The 16,921-nt window shown below is 40.4% G+C and overlaps 1 protein-coding gene across 1 annotated transcript in view; it reads right to left on the bottom strand.

Moving 5' to 3' along the window:
- Window positions 1–3,827: 3,827 nt before the first annotated feature.
- Window positions 3,828–16,921, bottom strand: part of nacad (NAC alpha domain containing) — a 67,205-nt gene continuing 54,111 nt past the window's right edge. Inside the window, exons 6-10 of the mRNA XM_060823737.1 lie at window positions 14,757–14,840; window positions 13,521–13,667; window positions 10,116–10,244; window positions 4,941–5,063; window positions 3,828–3,972 (exon numbers count right to left, since the gene is read on the bottom strand). Of these exons, the coding sequence (XP_060679720.1) occupies window positions 3,958–3,972; window positions 4,941–5,063; window positions 10,116–10,244; window positions 13,521–13,667; window positions 14,757–14,840 (498 nt within the window). The 3' untranslated portion in view covers window positions 3,828–3,957. The remainder of the gene's footprint in view (window positions 3,973–4,940; window positions 5,064–10,115; window positions 10,245–13,520; window positions 13,668–14,756; window positions 14,841–16,921) is intronic.

Here is a 16,921-nt window from a genome sequence, read left to right as displayed (position 1 = left end):
AATCAATCTAGTGAACATCATCTGAACTGCCTCCCATGCAATCCCCTCTCAAGTAAGGGGACCAAAATGGTATGCAATACTGGTGTGGTCTCACTAATGCCTTGTACAGTTGCAGCAAAACTTCCCTACTTTTGTAGTCTATTCCTACACAATGGTATTCCCCATGGTAGGCTAATGAAAAACTACGGAGGTATGGCATTGAGGGTGCATTAGAGGTTTGGATTAGGAATTGGCTGGCTGGAAGGAGACAGAGGGTAGTAGTTGATGGAATAGGTTCATCTTGGAGTGCAGTTACTAGCGGTGTTCCACAAGGGTCTGTTTTGGGACCATTGCTGTTTGTCATCTTTATAAATGATCTAGAGGAGGGGCTTGAAAGCTGAGTGAGCAAGTTTGCGGATGACACGAAAGTCGGTGGAGTTGTGGACAGCGAAGACGGATGTGGCAGGATATAGATAAGTTGCAGAGCTGGGCAGAAAGGTGGCAAATGGAGTTCAATGTAGCTAAGTGTGAAGTCATTCACTTTGGTAGGAGTAACAAGAAGATGGATTACTGGGCTAATGGTAAGCTACTTGGTAGTGTGGATGAGCAGAGGGATCTTGGTGTCCATGTACACAGATCTCTGAAAGTTGTCACCCAGGTAAATAGTGCTGTAAAGAAGGCATATGGTGTACTGGACTTTATTGGTAGAGGAATTGAGTTCAGAGTCCTGAGGTCATGTTGCAGTTGTATAAAACTCTGGTGCGGCCTCATCTGGAGTATTGTGTGCAGTTTTGGTCGCCATACTATAGGAAGGATGTGGAGACATTGGAACGAGTGCAGAGGAGGTTTACCAGGATGTTGCCTGGCATGGTAGGAAGATCGTATGAGGAAAGGCTGAGGCACTTGGGGCTGTTCTCATTGCAGAAAAGAAGGTTTAGTGGAGATTTGATAGAGATGTACAAGCTGATTAGGGGTTTAGATAGGGTAGACACTGAGAACCTTTTTCTGTTAATAGAGTCAGCTGTTACTAGGGGACAGAGCTTTAAATTAAGAGGTGGTAGGTATAGGACAGATGTTAGGGGTAGATTCTTTACTCAGCGGGTTGAGAGTTCATGGAATGCCCTGCTATAGCAGTGGTGAACTCTCCTTCTTTATGGTCATTTAAGTGGGCATTGGATAAGCATATGGAGGTTATTGGGCTAGTGTAGGTTAGGTAGACTTTGGTCGGTGCAACATCGAGGGCCGAAGGGCCTGTACTGCACTGTATTTTTCTATGTTCTATGTTCTATAAATGCCAAAATTCCATTAGCCTTCTTTATCATCTGCTGCACCTGCATACTAGCTTTCTTTTTGCAATACATGCACAAGGACACCCAGAGCCCCATGCACTAAAGCTCTCAAGTTTTTCTGTATTTAGAAGTTACCATTCTATTTCTCACACCAAAATGGATAACCTCACACTCATCTACAATAAACTTCTTCAGCTAAAATGTGATTACTTCCTCTGCTGCTTCCTGGCTCTCTACTATTAGTTTCCCAGCCCCATGCTCTTAGTTTACATTCAAAGTTTATTTGACCCCATTGGTTGTCTTTTGTTGATTTTTACCATTAACCTAATCTATCCATGTCTAATTGTAAATTTCTTATTGCAACTTACTTTCCTACCTACTTTAGTGTAACCTGCAAACCTGGCTGCAGTGCTTTCTATCAGCGCATCCAAGTCATCAGTACAGATTGTAAATAGTTCAGGCCTAGGGACCAAATCTCATGACATCCCACTAGTTACATCTTGCCAACCCACCCATTTGTGAACCAGATTTTTAAAAATAAATTTATGACAGTTGATAATATGCATATTAGGACAATTTTTATTCAAAATTTTTCTAAATTAAAATTTCACCACTTGCATGGTGGGGTTTGAATTCATGTCCCCAGAATATTGGCCTGCATTCTGGATTGGTAATCAAGTAACATTACCACTGAATCACTGCTTGGGTGTATATGGAGATAGCAGATGCTGTAATGAGTTTATTGAAATCTTCTATTCTGCATGGGAGTCAGCATAAATATCATGACAGCTGATGAGCTTCAGCTATCATGTCCTTTCCCATTAACTACAGAATATTCACAGAATATTCCAGATAGAGCTGGCAAATCAGAAGACTGTGCTCGATTTCTCCAGATGAACAGAAGGAGGTGTTGCTGTTGGAATCACTCACAGACCTCCCCCACCCTGATCTTAAAAACAATATTGGGTCTGACGTAAACATTCTATCAAAATACTTTCAAGTTATTTTGACAATTGAAGCAACCAAATACTTTTGCAATAAAGAATGAATACTTTGAGTTCCAAAAAGCAAAAGCATTTTTAATAAATTCTAAACATGAACACAATTGCAGGTGTTGCAATCATGCCCACTGAGCCCATTTCTTTCCACTTTTGATCTAAGCTCTTTGAAATAAAAACTAAGCACATAATATGAATATTTTATTTAATTTAGTGTCATATTGATTCAAATGGTAGCACTTTCACCTCAGAACCGTAAGTTTTTGGGTTCAAGTCTCGATCCAGACACAAACACGAAAAAATGGTTAACAATCCAGTGCAGTTGAGGGAATGTTGCCTTCGATGGAGTTGCTGCCTTCTGGAAGTAGAGTTAAACCAAGGTCCAATCTACCTGTTTGGGTGTATATAAAAAAGGGACCACAGTGCTTCTCTAAAGATGAGCAGGGAAGTTTTCCTCCCTAGTTACACCCTCAAATCACTAAAAATTATCTTATCACATTTGTGGGTGTAAAAAGCTCTATATATATTGCAAGTCCTTTTAAATAACTAAACAAAAAAAAAATCTTATGTCAAATGCTCAGAATAGACTAAAGTCAAAAATCTGTTAGAACATAAACATATTCAGTTATAGCCAGACATCCACAGGATTCCTTGTTGAGAAATACTTTACACTGCACCTCTGTAGGTGTGACAGGTCTTTCAGAGAGTGAGGTGGGAGGCACAGTACAAAGACAATGAACAAAGGAACCATGGCAACATCAAAATATTTGTAACCTGGAAACTGAAGGTTTTGTCCTCTCTCATAATTGGTGGTCACCCTCAGCAGGAGGCATCATTTTTCACTGGGGAATTATTCCATTTCATTCCAACTGCATGTTATTCATGGGTGAACCCTGATGAGTGACTGAGACTATTCCAACACGGCAGCAGGGAGGGAGCCTCAGAGTTTAGCTTGAGCCTGTCCAAGCTCAACACAAAGGAAGATTCAAATCAGAGGCATACGGACTGAATGGCTGAATTCACTAAATCATTGGATTAACGTGGCAACAAGACCATTCAACTACAAAGGATGCTAAAACAGAGTCTAATTCTGTCCCCATTAACCCACATCCTACTTTGGAAAGACATGAAAGAATGAAGGAAACTGCATTTATTATAGCACAATTCACAATCTCAAAACATCTCAAATTGCTTTATAGAGAAAGACATATTTTTGAAGGATTATGATGTTAGAAATACTGCTTGAGACTAATCTACAAATAGCAAATGATATAATGCCCAGGTATTAGGCTTCAGAACTACTGGTAAGGTATAAACATTGGCTCAGGTAGAAGTCTCTTGCTCCTCTTCCTATAATACTGTGGAATCTTTACGTTCACAGGGAGGACAAAGGGGTTAACATTTAATCTCTAAGACACCACCTGCCTCAGTACTGCACTGAAGTCTCAGCCTGCACTAACTGTTCAAGTTTCTGGTGAGATTTGATCATTCTCCCACCATCATACACACCCACAATCCTCAGTTTCTTTTTGCTGAATCAAAAAGCACAAGCAAGCACAAGTTTGGTTTCTATAGCAGAGTTTATTAGTGATATAACAGATGCAAACTTGTATGATTTACAGTTTGGTTATAGTTTATAATGTTGATAATATCCAGTGATTATATATAGAAATAGATCTTCTTTTTGCAGTTTACATTGTTAGTTCCTGGGAATACAAAAAGAGACAATATTGAAATAGTTTACGATAAGGCCTCAGGTCTCACCCATCTTCACTTACTGTCTAATCCATGGATCTTCTGGTCATTAATATTGATGCTAGCTACCTGGTAGAAAACTGGGCAGATAGGAAGTTAAGAAATCAATGGGAGTGTTTCAACTGATCACATCCAGCCTGGATTTATCTAGGATCAATCTTGACTTGCATGTAGCAAAGACAGCCAGCAGGATCCTTAGTTAAAGGGTTTTAACTCTAGCCACAGTGAAGAAGCTTCCAGAGCTTTCCTGCTGGTTCACTGCCTGTCTGAGCAGAGTCAGAAGCACAGAAAGGCATTTAGAATAACTTATCTATTCTGTAAGGCCAACAGAAGAAAGGTGCCCTTGCGCTGACTGGGGCCCAGGCATATGGCCTTCCAGTTGACGAGTAAACTTCTTGTTCATTGACCATCTACCTGAAGATGGAGATCCTCAGGATGTGGGCAATACTGGCAAGGATTGGCCGATTGTCAATCACTGGAAAACTTCTTAGTCATATAAATGAGTGGTCTGAGAAGGAATGAAGAGTCAGCTAGTTATTACCATGCAGACCCAGAGTGGTTTGGATATCAGCTCCCTTCCCTGGGGATCAGTTGAGTTTTAACAATCAGAGCTTTCAAGGTCATATTTCTCTGATGCGTAGCACTTCCACCATTTTCTGATTTCACTTCAATGTTCCAGGGTCTGCAGCATTTTTCATTCGGCACAGACACAAAATGGGAAAACAGCCCTTACCATGGGCCAAGTTTGGCGACTTTCAACTCATTAGGTCAACATGAATGTAATCCACAGATCAAATCCATTATACCATCCAAACAAATTCTTAACAGTTAAACATGTTATTCAATCCTGTTACCCTTCCCCACAGAGGCAAATATAAAACAAAACAACAAAATTAAAACAAAAACTGGTGTATCTCACCATTATAGCATTGACAATATCGTTCTTGTTGTGTCTGAGTGCTCGCACAGCTTTTCCCCTTGAGACATTTGCTTGGGCCATCACCAACTCTATATCTCTCGCTTCGAGTCCAGTTTCATCCAACTAGAATATGGAACATTCAAATGAGTCAGTCTGGTTGCCCTTTGAAACTTGCTAAACTACAGAAGGACAAACCAGCCTTGAAAGGTGTGCAAAAATTCCCAGGTTGAGGGTCAGTTCTATAGACGGAGATGGTATGAAGTGACAGTGTCTTTTTTTAAGAATTAAAATCCCTACAGTGTGGAAACAGGCCCTTTGGCCCAATAAGTGCACACCAACACTCCAAAGAGTAACCCATCCAGACTCATTCCCCTACATTTACCCCTGACTAATAACCTACACTATGGACAATTTAGCATGTCCAATTCACCTAACCTGCACATCTTTGGACTGTGGGAGGAAACTGCAGCACCCGGAGGAAACCCACGCAGATAGTCACCCGAGGCTGGAATCAAACCTGGGTCCCTGGCGCTGTGAGGCAGCAGTAAGATGAATGAAATGATCGAATTGAAATAGGTACAATTCTTCAGGGGTTTGACAGAGTAGATGCTGGGAGTATGTTCCCCGGGCTGAGGACTCTAGAACTAGAGGTTACCATTTTGGAATACGATATTTCAGGATTCAGGTGAGACAAAATTTCCTTGAAGGATCTTTGAAATGCTCTAATTCTCTATTAATAAAGTAAAGAGCGAGTTACTGAAGTAGGGAGAATACTTTAGAGGATAGATTTCATCAAATGTATTCTGGACAGCTTTTACAATCAACATGTAGAAGGTCTAATGTGGGAATGTGCAGTGCTAGACCTAATTCTAAGGAACAAATCCAGACTGGTGTTCAAGGTGGCAGTGGGAGAGAATTTTAGTGACAGCAACTACAACGCTGCAGACTTTAAGTTATGGAAAAGGAAAAAGATAGTCTGAAAAGAAATTGAGATGGGATCGGATTGGAGGAAAGCAGATTTTATTAAAATAAGGCAGGATCTGGCCACTGTAGACTGGGAATAGTTACTTCTGGGTAAATGTATAACAGAACAGTTGGGGATATTCAAACTGAAATTGGCAAGAATACAAGCCAAATATATTTCCTTTAGTGTGAAATACAGAAACAACAAGCCCAAAGAATCCAGCAGGTCTATGAATATTCAGGACTGGATAAGGGAAAGAGGCCTTTAGCTGGTATAAAAGGGAGAAAAATCAATGAATGCCCTAATGGAGTGTAAAAAGTGCAGTGGAGAACTCAAAGCAATTCAGAGAGCAAAGAGGGCTGTAGGAAAACACTGGCAAGTGAAATTAGAGAGAGTCCCAAGGTATTCTATAAGTATATTAAAGAGAAGAGGATAATCGGGGAAGAGAAAGCACCATTAGGACCAAAGGGGCAAGCTGCATATGGAGTTAGAGCACTTTGATGGATGTTAAACAAGTACTTCACATCAGTCTTCACTTTGGAAGAGGAGGTTATAGATACAGAATTCGGGAAGTCTGACTGTGACGTTCTGAGTAAATTTACAAAAGGATGCAAGGAGGTATTGGAGGTTTTAGCAGGTTTCATAACTAACAAAGGCCCAAGTCTAGATGAATTGAATCCCAGGCTCCTGTGGAAGGAAACTACAAGGGCTCTGACCCAAACTTTTAATTCCTCACTGGCGAACAGGTGCCCAAGGACGAGAGGACAGCTAAGATGTTTCACTTTTCAAGAAGGTAGAGAGAAATAAACCTGGGAATTACAGACCAGAGTCACATCGGTGGTAGAGAAACTGTTAGAGAAAAGTCTTGAGGAGAGAATTAATCTCCACTTGAAAAAAGCTTGATCAGGGATAGTCAGCATAGCATTGTCAGAGGGAGTTGATGCCTAACAAATTTGATTGAATATTTCAATCAGTTGTGTAGATGAGGGTAGTGCAGTTGATGTAGTTTATATGGATTTCAGCAAAGCCTTTGACAAAGTACCACATGGGAGACTGATAAAGAAGGTAAAAGGGCATGGATAAACTGAGCAAATTGGATTCAAAATTGCCTTAGTGTAGGAAACAGACTGGTCATAGAAGACCGTTGTGTATGACTAGAGGCCAGTGTCCATTGGCATACCACAGAGAACAGTGCTGGATCCACTAATGCTTTTAGTATACATTGAATATTCGGAAGAAAACGTAGGAGGGATAAATCTTCATTTAATCTCTGAACTAACTTATCAGGTAGTTGTCAGTGAGGTAGAAGGTCTTAGCTTACTGGACAAATAGAGACAGACCTTTTTTCAGGTTGGCAGATCTGTAGTAGATGAAATTGGACATTAAAAAATGTGAGGTGATACATTTTGGAGGAAGTAATAAGACAGAGAGTACTTGATGAATGGTAGGACACTAAGAAATTCAAAGGAACAAATGGATCGTGGGTGCTTATCCAAAGATTCCTGAAGGCAGCAGGAAAGGTTAATAGGGTAAGGTATATGGCACACTTGCTTTATCAGTCATGGCATCGATTATGAGAGGAGGAAGGTTATACAGGAACTTTACAATAACTTCAGTTAGGCTACAGCTGGAATACTTATGTAGTTCTGGTCACTGCAGGATAAAGGATGTGATTACACTGGAGAGTATGCAGAGAAAATTCACCAAGATGTTTCCTGGAATGGAGCAGTTTAGCTAAGACGACAGGCTGGAAAAGCTCAGGTTATCATCTTTACAGCAGAGAAGGCTGAGAGGGGACCTGATTGAGATGTATAAGATTGTGAGGGGCATGGGCAGGGTGGGTAGCAGTTGCTTCTCTTTGTTGAAGAGTCAAAAACAAGGGGGTATAATTTGAAGGTGAAAAGGTAATTTTAAAAGCAGGGAGGTTTAGAGGGGATTTGATGAAATAATATTTGACCCAGAGAGCGGTGAGAATTTGGTGGAACGCACTGTCTGAGAGAATAGTTAAGTCATGAAACCTCCACCTTCAAAGTGCTTGGATGAAACTTGAAATTTCATGACATTCAAGCGCTCAGAAGTTGGAGCAGTGTAGAATTATAGTCGTCTTGTCCAAACAGACTCAATGGGCCTTCTGTAGCATATGATCACATGACCAAATTACCTATTTCGACTTTTATATTATTCTTAACTACGGTATTCTTTCTGATTGTATTATTATGAATTATTGTCATCTCCCAATGAGCCTGAGTGTTCAAGGTGTTTTTTTTTTAAAAATCCAGCGAATGGGCTACTGTTCTACTATGACTGAAAAGTCCCTCTTATACACTCACCGTCAGCATTCGGAATCTGGAGTTGGAGTTGATCAGCAGAATCCCGCACCCTCTCAGAGGTGCAGTACAACCTGTTTTGGTGGTGCTTCTCAGTACAAAGGAAATCCCAGCCTCAAATTAGTCAGCAGGCAGAATCACAGGATAAGACTAGATAAGTTCTCAAATAGTCCAAGATGTGGTAGGCCAGCTCAGGAAAAGAAAGGTGACATTGTGGTCTTCCTGGCACTCCAGGCAGTAGCCAAGACCCTGCTCAATGCCAGGCAGTGATAGACAGGAAACAGTGGAAATCTATTGACTAGTCTGTTTCCATGCTGTACATCTCTAGGACTATGACTATGCTGTATGAATGAATCTTACCAGCAGCCCTTCCTTCTTGAAAATTAATTTCCAAGATGCGGCCAGGTCATTTATAGTTGGACTGAGCTATGAATTATGAAGCCATCTTGAAGCCTAAACTATACAAACTGGGTTAAGAAAACCACTTATCCTTCCCTGACATGAACATGATATGATTGTGTCATAGGGAGATAAGAAATGATAGCAATGGTCAAAGTTATTAGGTGATTACCATTGCATTTCAATGAATCATCTACTTACTAACTCCTGGAACATTCATACCTGTGCACTCCATTTTGATGTTGCTTCTGAGATAACAACCCACAACTACATAGATTCTTCTCATCTTAACTATCACATTAAAGGCGTGTGCCTTGGAACTTGACTAGTCACCATGGTGACTGAGTTAAACATTAGACCAAGAAATAATAAAGGAAGTTATCCTATATAAAGCCAAATGTATTTATACTGGGTTCCTTTTTTTAAAAAGAAAACTGTAGAGCTAATATAAAAAAGTAAAAATTACGATCCTAGAAATGTAGCTCTCAGACAATATTTGCAGAATTCAAAAAATAGCTGTAAGGCTACAACTGTTGTCACATAAAATAATCACAGCCAGTTATGGTCTCATTAAATAGATCTATAAATTTATCCCTAACAGAAATAAATAAAAAGGTGGTCTACGTCATGTCTTGAGATTATAATATGGAGCTTTTTTGAACCTTTGGTAGGTTGACCCACTGATATTTAATAAAATACCTAGAAAGAAAGTTCAACGAAAGTATTTCAGTTGATGTCAAGAAATTAAAGCATTGTTGTGAGAGGAGGAGGAAAAAGAAAATGATGCTCAACTGGTTCCAGCGGGTATTCTTTGTGACAAATCACCCTTTGTAATCTCAGCACCGACTGTGCATGGGGTTTGCTCACTAACCATAAGTAAACTGAAGTACTTAACATCTTTCCCCACCGCCTCCTCACTGACTTCTGTAGGCAGAGGCTGTAATCATGTGGTTTCATATGATACATCATTACAAACAAATTTCTAACAACCACTTTGCCCAGTTCTTTGTATTTTTAGAACTCTGCTGAATCTCGAAATTAGATTTTAAGGGGAGATAAATTTAAAGATAAACTGGGAAGAGAAGTTCACTTGGAGATTAACTTTCCATTCCTGACAGCGGATGCCATCTTAGGAATAGTATTAATTTGTGTTGCTATGAGTTTTGAGCAACTTTTCTTTCCTGATTGGCGCTCTGTTCTCAGATAATTTTCCAATAGCATTAAACTCACTGAATCTGCCATCATTAATTTTCTGTCTGATTCTAAGATGGCTACTTGTTTGTCCCAAATCCCAAATGATGTGGTGAGTACTGCCACCTCTCAAAACCAACAGTGGAGCCATTTCATCCCTTCCAATACAGGCACCGTAGGGAAGCATATCAGGAAGATTAGAATATTAAGTGAAACAAATTCTGGAGTGGTTCCCCAATCTGTCTGGCCCTTTGCGAAGGCCTTGCTCCCAGCACATTACAAAAGGTGCTTTACCTCCTCTTCCTCACTTTCCTCCTTAATTGTGAGAGTGGGAGTTGTTTCAGGGACCAGTGTGGCATGCTCAATAGGGACTTTGAACTTCTCAGCTGCTGCCTTGTGAGCCTGCTGGGACAGATCCTCAATCTGGAATAACAGAGCAAAGAATGAGATTTGCACTTATACAGTAATTCAATTACAACTACAAGATATCCCAAAGCCCTTTCCATGCCAGTGAAATACTCATGAAACATTGTCAAAAATATGTGGGAAACATAGCAAGATTCTTCAAACAACAAAATAAAATGAACTGAAGAACTGTTTTTGATGTTAATTGGGAGATAAATGCCAGCCAGAAGTAGTCCATATCTGTCTTCCAGTATTGTCAGGGAATCCTTCATATCTGTCAAAATGGTAGACAACTTTCATCAGAAAGGCAACACCTATGACAGTGCAGCATATTCCCTCAGGACTGCACTTACATCTGCCTAAGACTCTAGAGGCGGGTTGGAAGCATAAACTCTGACTCAAAAGTGAGGGCAACTGTGATTGGAGTTGGAATTGGAGCTGGAATTGGTGCATATTAAATAACCGAGTGTCCTGCAATCTTTCCTCTGCCTCTCAGTGGGGGTGGGGAATGTGATCCATGGGCTCAGACTACCCTCCATCTGCTCAACCAAACCATCCATTATATCTGGGGAAAAATGATTTTCAAACAAGGATATTGTGTTAACAGTGTCCAAAACCTAAACTGGCAGAGCAGGCCTTCCACCACCTCCACAGCCATACACCACCCTCTAGCAAGCCTCAGTCAATTCTCCCTTTATTACTCTGTGGGAGGTCCTCATTGTATTCCCAGCTGATGACGAGCCCATTTTCAAATTTTCATCCCTTCGAGCTTAACATCAAGTGAAGTTATTATTCAACTATACAAATGGTTAGCCACGCTCCATCTGATGTACTGCATTCCGTTTCAGGTAGATTTCTAGAAGGATATACTTCCCTTGCTGGGAATTCAGGGGCAAATCACCAGAATTAACTAGGAGCTGGAAGAGTTGGCCAAGCCTTAGAGGGTGATGATTGGTTGGCAAGATGACGGAGTCCCTGAGATACTGCAATGGAGCAAACAGTAGGGAACTATAGGCTCCCCAAAGACACAGGAAATTTAAAATAGACAAAGGGCTTGAGCAGATTTCATTTAGTTGCAGAAAAGAGATCTCTGCACATGAATGTATGTTGCTTCCAGCAAGCAGAAATGAGCATGCTGCAAGCATTGTTGAATAACCCAGAGACTGCAAATTCACTAACAACCAATGAAGATGTTCTGATTCATTTGTATTTGCTATAACTTTTCTATTCATCTAGTGATGTGGGCTTCATTTATTTATTGCCAATACCTACTTGCAGTGGTTAACTACCTTTTTGAACCATAATCCTTGGCGTGTGGGTTTACCCAGAGTGCTTTTAGGAAGAGAATTCCAGAATTGTGACCCAGTGACACCATAGTTATGTAGGAACTGTATTCCTCAGTAACACCCCCTTGTCCTCCTAGATAGTGGAGGTCACATATTTGGAAGGCACTGTGTGAGTCACTGTAGATGGGCCAAGGGAGAGAATGCTGAAGATGACAGATGCAGTGCCAATCAAATGGGCTTTGTTTTGGATGGTTGCAATTTTTTTTTTGAGTATTGTTAGAGCTGTATTTCCCCAGGCAAGCAGAGTATGCCATCACACTCCTGTCTAGTGATGGAATGGCAGGTATATGGAGCTAGGAGACAGCATTCAGACTTAGCTATAAAGTGACAAGAAACATTCATGCCACACAACTGCCAGGCAATTACCATCGCCAACAGGTGAGAACCTAACCATCACCCCTCAATATTCAACAGTATTGCAATCAGTGAATCCCCAACTAACAACATTCTGGGGATTATCAGTGACCAGAAACTGAACTGGATTAACTACGTAAATACTGTAGCTACCAATAGCAGGGAAGAGAGAATAAGAAAACTGTGCTGAGCAAAATACCCCTAAACCTGCGAAAGCCAGTCCATCATCTACAAGGTAAAGGTGTGATGGAACATTTCCTAATCTTAGGTGAATGCAGCTCTAATAACACAAGCATCTTGATACTATCCAGATATAAGCAACACACTTGACTTGCACTCCATCAACCACCTTCAACACTCATCCCCTTCACCACCTCCAGTGGCTGCATTTGTACCATCTACAAGATGCATTGCATTAAGATGCCAATGCCCTTAGATAGCACCTTACAAACCTGTGGCATCCATCATCCGAAACAACAAGGACAGCACAAAAACAGGAATACCACCCGCAAGTCACTCTACAAACCACACACTAGCCTGACTTAGAACACACTGCTTGCCATGCCTTTATTGTTGCTGGGTCAAAATCCTGTAACTCCACCCTGCGCCACAGTACAGCGGGTAACCACACGATATGGACTGCAGTGGTTCGAGGCTCAACAAGCACCTTCAAGAGCAATTAGGATGAACAGTAAATTGCTCATCAAGCCAACAAAGCCCAAATCCTGAGAATGAAAGATGGTGAGTTACTTGCCACAGAATTCATGGCTTAAAACCTGCTCTTGTCAGCAGCATTATAGCGGGACCAGTCTGCTGCAGCAGAGTATATACAAATCTTGCAAATTTTTTTTGAATTACTCAGGAATTTGTGAAATTCCATTACAATGCCTCAGTCAGATTTATCTTGACTACCAGACATTCCCTTTCCTCCAGTAATATAAATTGCGATTGTTAACGTTCTCATCTCAATCCTGACAAGTACAAGACAATAAGTTTCAACGTCTTGACTCTATTGTCAGCAATATTCAGGTTCCACATCACCAAATGTCTACTAAATGCAGAAGTTATTTCCTCACAGGAAAATCCAGAACAAAAATACAACACTTTATAACAAAGGTTCAGTTCAGAAACATTTTTCAAACAAACAGGCCATTGGAAACCTGGAACTTATTCCCTCAAAATGCATTGAGCAACTGGGTCAATTGAAACTGTCAACAGGTTCTTGTTAGGAAATAAATTAATCCATGGATGCTGCCTGACCTGTTGCGATCTCTAGCACTTGTTTGCAGTACAGATCCTTGATAGGTGTCACCCAACAGATAGAAAGCAAAATCAGGTTGAAGTTGTTCAGATATGGATCAGCCACAATCTAATTCCTCCTACACACTGTTCTTTGCAATGTCTGATCAAACTCTCCCAGGTCAGGTACAGCAAGAATTAGACACAGGGTAAAGCTCTGGCTATACTGCTGTCCAAATTTACAACTGCTTTGATAAACATGCATGCTCATGCTTTATTTAATCTTTAAACAAGCCAATATTCAGTGGTGCGCAATAAAGCAACTTGTTCATCATAATTTCTAACACTCACTCACCTTTGCTTCTCCAAAGACAATGTAGATGTCAGATACCGGGCTCTTAAAAACGTCTGGTTTTGTTATAACAAAGAGGATGTTTTTAGACTTTCTGATTGTTATCCTAGTCACGCCATGTACTTGACGCAGTCCCAACTTGGACATAGCCTGGAATGGGAGAGTGGAGAAAAGATTGAAATAGATAAAGAAACAAACCCAGTTAGAAGGACAGAGAAGAGTGAGATTGTGGGAGATAGATAGAAAGGAAGGAGCTAGTGTTGGATTGAATTAGATAAGAAAGTGACAAAAGAGGAGAAGGAAAAAAAAAACAGTTGGAGTGAAAGTAAACCATGTGGAGGGAAAGATTTACAAGAGATGACAGTCAGTCAGTCATTGAGGAACAAGAGATATAGCAGGCAGAAATAGTGAGAGAATGAAGGACAGAAAAGGGAGACAGAAACATAGAGAAGTATGAAAATGAAAGAGACAGTGAGGGAGAGGGAAGAATTTGACAGTGGGAGACAGAGTCAGAGTGAAACAGAAGAGAGGTCAAGGAAAGGAAGAGAGTGCGCAATACATTACCATACATTTTTAAAAACCTTGTGGAAGACTACTATTGATATTATCATCAGCTGGAAGCACTACTTTCCTCAGAAATTGAGGTTTATATTGGATGCGAGAATGCATGGCTAGGTTCAGAAGCCATTAATATAAAGACCAGAAGAAAATTTGGCTCGTCACTGAATCACTGTCACATTGCATCACTCTGTACCTCTATTCATTTATTCACAAAGGTTGATTTTGATCATGACCCAGTGCACTGAACTTGGTTTATATCACTGTATCTTGATGTGTAAAATATTGACATTTGAAGGGAGGAGTTTATTCCTGTTAAACTGCTGATTGTTATTTGATATAACTCATTAGCTTTGTAGACTAAGGACTAGGCAACGTTAAGGATTAGGCAATTGGGAACTGGAGTCATATATAGACTAGATCATTTAAAGCTGGCTCTCTTCTCCAAGGCACATTTATGAACTTTGATGGAATTTAAGTTTTCATACCTACCAAGACAAGATATGAGCACATGTTCTTTACATTGTTAGTCCAGTTATACAAACTTCTAAATTGTCTATTCATATTGTTTTAGCACATAATCATGCCTGTAATTTTGATAATATATGTCTTCTCTTGTACATCTTGTGAGTCCAGCTATATGTAAGGTATCTCTGAGATTACACATGGCTTTTGACTCACCTTTCGTGCCTTCTTCTCACTACGGCTTTGCTTGGCTTTGCTGACAGGTTCATCACCAATCCCAACTGCTTGGGCCAACTGTGACTGGAAGCAACAGATTTTAAAATAAATTTTAAAAAAGCATAGTAATTAACATGCAAAGATACCCAAGAGAACAACTGATCTCATATCATGAGAAAAAACGTTGCAGAATGGAAAGCATTCCTGATGAAGGGCTTATGCCCGAAACGTCGAATTTCCTATTCCTTGGATGCTGCCTGACCTGCTGTGCTTTAACCAGCAACGCATTTTCAACTGTGATCTCCAGCATCTGCAGACCTCATTTTTTACCCCAGAATGGAAAGCAGTCGACTTTCCAAGTGCCACAATACAACATACACTGTTCTAGTAAAGCATGTGAATGATACAGAGGACATCACTCTCTACAATGTCCCTTCAAAAACTTCAATCTTAGCTACATATCTTGGTTACAGTAAAACTCCTGCCTTGACCAAGGAACATTCGCGACTCAATTTGGCCACATTTGGAATATTGTGTACAGTTCTGGTCACCATACTTTAGCATGTGAAGGGTGCAAAAGAGATTTACCAGGATGTTGCCTTGATTGAAGCAGATTAGAAGTAGAAATTGGACAAACTTGGATTGTTTTCACTAGAACCTTGGAGTCTGAGGGGTAACCTGATTGAAGTACATAAAACTGAGGCACAGAAAGGGTAGATAGTAGGAGTCTTTTCCCAGGATAGAAAGGTCAGATACTAGGGGGGCATAGGTTTAAGGTTAGGGGGGGTTGGGAAAAAAAAAGGAGGTGGAAGAGGAATTTAAAAGGTATGTGAGGCAAGGTTTTGTTTAAAATAGAGGGGGATAGGCAGCTGGAATAGGCTGTCAGGGAGATATTTTTCCAAAGTAGTGGACAGTGGAATATCTATCAAAAAAGTTATTTATACAAACTTCCAGAAGGCAAGATCATATAAGAGACTGTTAGGCAAAATTAAGCCCATTAAATATTCGGTACTTTATTAACCATCAGGAAAATCCCTGTGTTGGAGGATTTGGGATAATGGAAGAACATGTAAAATGACAGGATGTGACATGGTGTGTCCAGCTGGAACGTGTGCTGGGATCTGGTTTATTTGCTGTACTTTGAGAATGATAGAGGAATTCACTAACAAGCAGGTAAGGATAGACAATGCTGTAAGTAGTGCAGATGAAGCCTAAAATTACAAAATATATTTGGAAAATAAATGGACAAAACGGTGATAAATGACTAAAATTTAGAGCAAGACCTTTCAGGATGGAAATCAGGAAGTATTTCTATTTGGTAAAGGTGAGAAAAATCTTAGAACTCTGTTGTTCAATCAATTGCAAATTTTAAATCAAAGATTGTTAGATTTTGGTTATGCAGATAGACAGAAGTAGTTAAGATGAAGGTCAACCAGGATCTCACTGAATGTCAGAACAAGTTAGTAAATGATCTATTCCTGTTCCTGTCCAGGAATCTAAAAATGAGATGTAGTGCCCATTGTGATCAGGTGAGAAGATCCAAGTGGGCATACTGCTGCAACCCCACCTCCCACTGACTTTGGGATAAATTGGAAGATGTAGAAGGCGAAAACAGTAACACCAGCTGGACAATATTGAGGCGAGACGTTAAATGGCAATGGTGTGGTCACACAGACGTCAAAGAGGATGTGGAAGGATAATGCACTGCAGTTACAGACATTGACATGTCATTCATGGCTTGACTGGGGCCTTTTCTATGTTATGATAGAAGTGCTGCAGTCTGGAGTTACATATAGGCCTGATTTCCCTTCCTAAACAACCCCTTAAGTGAACCAGATGGGTTTTAAACCACAATGATTTCACAGCCATCATTAGACTGCTGATTTCACATTGTTTTGAATTGTCATGGTGGAATTCAAACCTGGGTCACCAGAACATCAACAGAGTCTGTGGATTACTAGCCCCGTAACAATACCACATTGTCACCCCTAGATGGAGGCTGCAATCACTATCAATGAAAGGTCATTCAGTGTAGAGACTGAAGAGTGAAAGCAGTGAGAGACTTGGCTTGGGACTGCAGTGAGCAGTAGAGAAAGATGATTTTAAAAAGGAGAGGCATGAGAGGTGGGATGCTTAAAAGGAAAGCGTGTTAGAGAATGGTTTTG

Source organism: Hemiscyllium ocellatum, chromosome 4, assembly GCF_020745735.1.
Source record: "Hemiscyllium ocellatum isolate sHemOce1 chromosome 4, sHemOce1.pat.X.cur, whole genome shotgun sequence".
In the NCBI taxonomy this organism is placed as follows: Eukaryota; Metazoa; Chordata; class Chondrichthyes; order Orectolobiformes; family Hemiscylliidae; genus Hemiscyllium; species Hemiscyllium ocellatum.
This window is presented reverse-complemented; position numbering and strand designations above follow the sequence as displayed.